Source organism: Triticum dicoccoides, chromosome 7A (assembly GCF_002162155.2).
Source record: "Triticum dicoccoides isolate Atlit2015 ecotype Zavitan chromosome 7A, WEW_v2.0, whole genome shotgun sequence".
Taxonomy (NCBI): Eukaryota; Viridiplantae; Streptophyta; class Magnoliopsida; order Poales; family Poaceae; genus Triticum; species Triticum dicoccoides.
Window position 1 is genome coordinate 183,091,417 of NC_041392.1, and position 6,129 is coordinate 183,097,545.

The 6,129-nt window shown below is 41.5% G+C and overlaps 1 protein-coding gene across 1 annotated transcript in view; it reads right to left on the reverse strand.

Moving 5' to 3' along the window:
* Positions 1–3,790: 3,790 nt before the first annotated feature.
* Positions 3,791–6,129, reverse strand: part of LOC119327942 (importin-9-like) — a 13,642-nt gene continuing 11,303 nt past the window's right edge. The window contains exons 26-33 of the mRNA XM_037600999.1: positions 5,394–5,510; positions 5,186–5,298; positions 5,023–5,100; positions 4,734–4,811; positions 4,536–4,664; positions 4,367–4,420; positions 4,199–4,279; positions 3,791–4,111 (exon numbers count right to left, since the gene is read on the reverse strand). Coding sequence (XP_037456896.1) covers positions 4,061–4,111; positions 4,199–4,279; positions 4,367–4,420; positions 4,536–4,664; positions 4,734–4,811; positions 5,023–5,100; positions 5,186–5,298; positions 5,394–5,510 — 701 coding nt within the window. The 3' untranslated portion in view covers positions 3,791–4,060. The remainder of the gene's footprint in view (positions 4,112–4,198; positions 4,280–4,366; positions 4,421–4,535; positions 4,665–4,733; positions 4,812–5,022; positions 5,101–5,185; positions 5,299–5,393; positions 5,511–6,129) is intronic.

Here is a 6,129-nt window from a genome sequence, read left to right on the forward strand (position 1 = left end):
CTACCTCCATCCCATAATGTAAGACGTTTTTTGATACTAGTCAATGATACTAGTCAAAAAACGTCTTACATTATGGGACGGAGGGAGTAGTTCCCAGTTTTACCATCCCCTTCCTAAGGGGCACTTTTTTCTAGAGGATGGAACTAGTGTAAAAAAGGGGGGATGTGGTGCTATTTCTTTTTTCTTAAAAGGATCAAACTAGTGGGGTGCTCATTTTCTTCGAAAGAGCCCTATTATCAGTCTTGCAGCAAAACTTAACTATGCCATGAGCTATGCAATGCATAACAAGCTTGACAGAGTGTAAGCATCATTTATCGCACTTTCATGTTTTCTTAAGGCCATCGTAGTTGATAGTTGGGTGATATTTTCAGGGTGCCTCATACATACAACACACAATCCCCATAAAATTATTGTGTATGCAACATTGTTTCAGCAGTTTTTCTGTAACATGTTGCATCGGTTGAACCACGCTTGCACAATAATGGGTATGCAACAAACCCCCATTTTGTTGAGACCATAATGCTAAAATTGTGTCGCATCTTACACCATGAAAAATAACACCTCGTTGTCAACACCAATTTCACCAACTCGGACGACATTATACTTATTCCCCACGGTCCTCATGTTTTACCTGATACGGGGAAAGCTGCTAGGGTGACCTGATCTTCACGAATTGAAGGTGTATTTGATAAGGAACACAAGTGAGAAATCACTCATAGGACAAGGTCCACATGCAAAGCTCCCAGATTTTAGTATATGCTTTTCAAACCCTAGAAAATGAAAGAGGTGTGGAATACACAGGTCCTAGGGGAAGGGGAGGGGAAAAGTAAAGAGTACAAAGGACATTTTTCTAAAGTTGCACATAGGCAAGGCTGAGGTCACGGGGTAGGCCAGAGAGCTAGACAATTCCTAGAGTTCAGCCCAAGGCCTAGGGACCGAGGACCAAGAGTCCAAAAGCACAACCCTAGGCTGTCCACCAAAGAGCTTCTCCTTGCTTTGGACCGTGTGGCTTCATCTCCTCCTCTTCCTTGCTACCCCTCAAGGATTTGGCTATCCTTCCTCGCTTCTCTATGGTGGTCATCATCATATCTAATCACACACAAGGTTCCACTTTGAGGTGGTAGTCACGTCTCCAAATGATAAGAGCCTTAAGTAGGAGCGAAGTCACCTCAGTTACATTGACTGGCGCAAGATCTTATCATTGGATCATTTGGCCTTGGCGACGAGTCCATGATGATGTCGATGGAATTGCTCCGCATGTTACATATCTTTAAGCACTAGTGTGTTAATGTTTTTCCTAACACTAGACTAACACAGGTCATGCATGATCATTAGCAAAAAAAAGGAGCTCACTCAACTTCGTTGGCATCAACAGGTAGGGTACACGCCCAAATAGCATCTTCCTGCCTTTCTTTTAGGAAGGAAACATGTACCATCTATATCTATACCTACAAATAAAAGAAATAGGTATTCTTAATCCATCATACTATTTTATAGAAAACCCTCTGATGTTTCTTATATTAAACCCGCAGTATATATTAAATGTTTTTTAAGGCGAAGTATCAAGTGAAAACGCTCATTCGATGAAAATCTAGAAACTCATCACATGGGCCATCGGATCAATAAGGAGCGGCATAGATCTTAGGTGGAACCACCACCAGCCACTTAAACACGAATTAACAAATAACCCCTTCTTTTACGCACCAGCTCCTTGACGTTTCCACTACGATCGATTCGTCTTCAATCTCATCAACGGGATGGAGACTTGCCCTACGCCGGCCACGCCGGCGACCATAAATTGTCTCCCTCCACCGGCGACGAAGAGCCCTCCGCCGGTCCTGAACTATTTCCCTCCGCCGGCCATGATCCCTGCCCCTCTGCTGGTTTTGAGTCGCCCTTTAGAAGATGCATCGACGCCGCCTCTCCAAGATCTCACTGCACCTCCGTCCCCTGCCATGCCTCAACCTCTTCTTAGCCCTGCACAAGTAAGCAACATAGTACAGCGGCATCTGCTTCATGTACTAATTGTACTCGTATGTCGTCATAGTCTTATTGCCACAACATCCTCACTTCCTCATAGCCCTCCACCTGATGGTTCAACTAGCACTAACTGAATCAAGGTAACCCTCATAGTTGTCCTTCTTCAATTGTACTTTTGAAGCATCTGGATCAAGCTTTTTTGTTTGTTGTTTCGTCAGCTGCTGTGACTCCTGCTCGCCCAACATACACCCTTGCACGGACTTATGTGTAAACTTCCATCCAACACACACTTTTGCTTGTAGTATTCAGAAAATTTTGTCTTGTACAAATTCTCAGATTACATCATTGGAGCACCGTTCAGACTAAATAAAGATAATCAGCAATGCTTTCACGCTGAGTGATAACACCTCACAATATCAAAATTGCATTCAGATTTTTCGTCTCTACATCACAAGCTCGCACAACAAATCTGCTAAATTTGGTTGGAAGGAGCAACAGCCCATTCCTCACAGGGGAGCTTCGGCGAGGTGGACGCCTACATTGGCGCCGTTGGTAGCCCCGCTGGCTATGGCCTGATACCTTCGTAGCATCCACCCGGCGGCGGCGCCATGGTGGACGGCAGCACCGTAGGTTGTCGCGGTGGGGGATGGCAGCGCCATCGGGCGTCGCGGTGGAGGCAGCCCCATCGTCTGTTGTCGCGGTGGGGAACGGCTCGGCTTCACCGTAGGGGGAGGCCTCGTCGTCGGTCATCGCGGTGGGGGACGACGGCAGCGCCATGGTCTTCGCGGTAGGGAGCAGCCATGGATAAGGCGAGATAAGAGTTCAGTTTGGGGAAGAAATTGTGGGAAGGAATATCCTACCCCATGGGTAAGATAGGGGGTTATTTGAAAAGTAGCATAAGTGGCTGGTTAGCAAGCCCACCCCTCATCTATGCCATCAGTTAAAGATCCAACAACTCGGGTCGCAAGTTTCCAGATTTTCATTGAATCAAAGTTTTCACTTATACTTCCCCTTTTTAAAATACTCATATCTTCTAAACCGTAACTCCAAATTTAACATGTTATATATGTAATTTGATTAGAAAAATATATAAAATCTGAATATGATGTCATTTTACCTGTTAACCATTAAAAAAAAATACTATCCAAGATGCAATCTTAATAAACAATGCATTGATGAACATCTCAACAAAATTAGGATTGGAGACAAAACCGAGGATCACTTGTCCATTTCTTTGTACGTATTAAATCTACAAAGACATGTTGAATCTTGAACTTGCCCTTTTGTAGGCAAAGACTATCTTTGTTTTGGCCGTAGCTACAAATACTCAGATTATAGACTATTTTTTCTAAATTAAAAGCATGTGGTATTCTTTTCTTCCGTTCCAACACGCGGGCCCTTTTGCTAGTCCAATACAACAAACAAAGCCATAAAGGTATAGGACACAGATTCAGGGCTCTCGGGTGCTATGCACCTTGTATGAATAGTAAAATCAAAAAAAGAACAAAGAAAAAACAAAAGAATCTTAAATTTCAGGGTATCAAACCTGGCTGACTGTTCTCCCACATGAAGTTTCATGAAAAAATGACATCCATGGAATTCTCAGCAAAGAAGACAAAATTTCAATTATATATTAAAAACTGTTTGAATGAATGGACTGTATATTTTGATGCCATTTCTTCACAAAACTTTGTACGTGAGTAGAATGAGCGATCAGGTTTTCTACCCCCAAATTCCAGAATTTTTCTTAGTATTTTTTTCTACTATTCATACAGGGTGTGTAGCACCCGAGAGCTCCTATGCACTTTCATAAACGAATAGCAGTATCTTGCACACTAACAAAACCTCGCACCACCAACAACAAATAATGCACATACACACCAACAGCCCGATCGGATACAGGGCAGTATTTCTCTGGAGAGTTTTGGCATTTAGTTCAAATGTGGACTAAACATCGAAGCTACCAGAAAAGGTACTCATCCAAACACTCACCAAACCAATGAGCCTACACCACATGCATTCAACCTAAGAAATCGCTACGAGAAATCTGAAGCCCAATAAATAATCTCATGTAAACGGTTCACTTCTGCAAAACCTTCTGTACTGCAACCCTTTGTGGATTTGTTAAGCCCTGCAAACAGTAATTCGGTTCAACAATACTGTATTCTCATGAACATGAGATGCAGAAGGGTAAAGTAAACAGCCAAGGACACCTTACCTGGCAAAGATACTCAAAAAGTGGCCGATCACTGTCCCACAGGTTGACAAAGGTGTTCGTTAGAAAGTCCAACAACTTCACCTGCAAAACAAAAGAGTATTATATGGTTGAGTTAATATCATATTAATTTTAATAATGGAACTTTGCAGCTAAAGGCTGAAAACACACCTCATTAAGAGAGTCAGTTTTTGCCAGATCATCATCATAACTGTCATCTTCATCCTATAGAAGATTGGAGTAGACAGAGAAATGAATATGACAAAATTGCATGCTGGCAACAATTAACTACTACTCACGATATCAAAGAAAAAAGGAACTTCTCCTTACTAATATATACCTCATCGAAAACTTTTGCCATTGCATTTAGATGCTCAACTGACGGATTAGCATTCGAAGGAACTGATGCTGAATACATTATATCATGTGGAGTCGCATCACCATTCTGAACCTCTTCCCAGTCACTATCCTGTATGGAAAAACACTCTTAAGTGGACCATTCTACTTTACAATTTAATTGATGAGTTAGTGCAGAAACCTCTTCATCAATATTGTCAGCGTCATCACCGACTTGCTCTTGAATTTCAGCTAAAGTATCTGCTAACAGTGCAAATATCTGCATATGCATATTTGGGGATGCTGTGAGTAAATGCTAAAAGATATAATGGAAACATAAACTGATGTCTGGCCCAACATTTGAACATTAGATATGAAAAACACTGATGTTGGTGAGAGATTTCTTTATAGATTTTGAAAATTTGCATGAAATGTTCCTTCAAAAGTAAATCTGCTGGGAGAGAAGCTATGGTTGTGAAATCATTGGTTACCTTAGATGGGAGTGGAATCTTGGTCCAGTTATCTGGAGTTACCCGAGCTTTTGACCGTGTGGTTATACCTGCACTAGTCTGAACTTTTCTAGGTAAGACTCGTGAAACTCTATCAGACAAGATATGACCTACTGAGCACCAAATAGACTTGCAATGGTAGTACCTTAACAAGATGTCCGTTAACTTCAATCCTAGATAGCTCAGGATGACGCGTAGATATGAGCAGAGCTAACGCAGTAGTTGTTACCTTTATCTGGTAGGCTCCCTGAATTTCACCTATATTTATATTTACCAGGAAACCTCTTATTAAGGGGGAAAAGGAAAGAAGACACATTATCCCCCCTATGCTATTATGTTGCACATGTACTCACCCTGTAGCTGTGACCATTCTGACATAATATAAGCCAATGAATTTCCGTAGCCCTGGGCAGGAATTGCAAGTAGAAGGTTGATAAACTGATCAACGTTCGGTGCACTTAGATGTACCTGCAACAGGTGGTAAATATTTAAATAATCCTGTATGCAACACTTGATGCACTATAAGAAAAGATTCAATGATAGGGTTAAATTTCATTTGCAGGAAGCGTTATCAGATAATGGGTACAGAATAAACAGAACACTAAGTACTACTCCCTCCGTCCCAAAATAAGCGTCTCAAGGTTAGTACAACTTTGTACTGTGCAAAATTGAGACGCTTATTTTGTGACGGAGGGAGTATTTGACATCTGGATCCCTGATTCTTATGTGAAACAAAAAAGGCATGTTGCTCTCCCGGAGGTGCAATGGCATCCACAGAACATGATCAAAAAGGTGAGTTGGCTAAGTACAGTACGAAATGGCAAATTTTAAGGTCGAACAACCAATAAAGACTAAGGATTGGAACAAATACCTTGAATTGTTTCCACATAAGAGGCTCAAAAAACAAATATATATTGCTAAATGCACTCTAAGCCTAAATGGAGACTGGTCGTGGCAGAGAAGAAACAAGAGCAGTAAACCAAATAAACATTAAATTAACCGACTAAGATACCAGATGCATATGTTAAACTTTTGCTTGTACTGGTTTCTCTTGGATAAGGTTGAATGCAGAGTCAGAGATGTCTTATG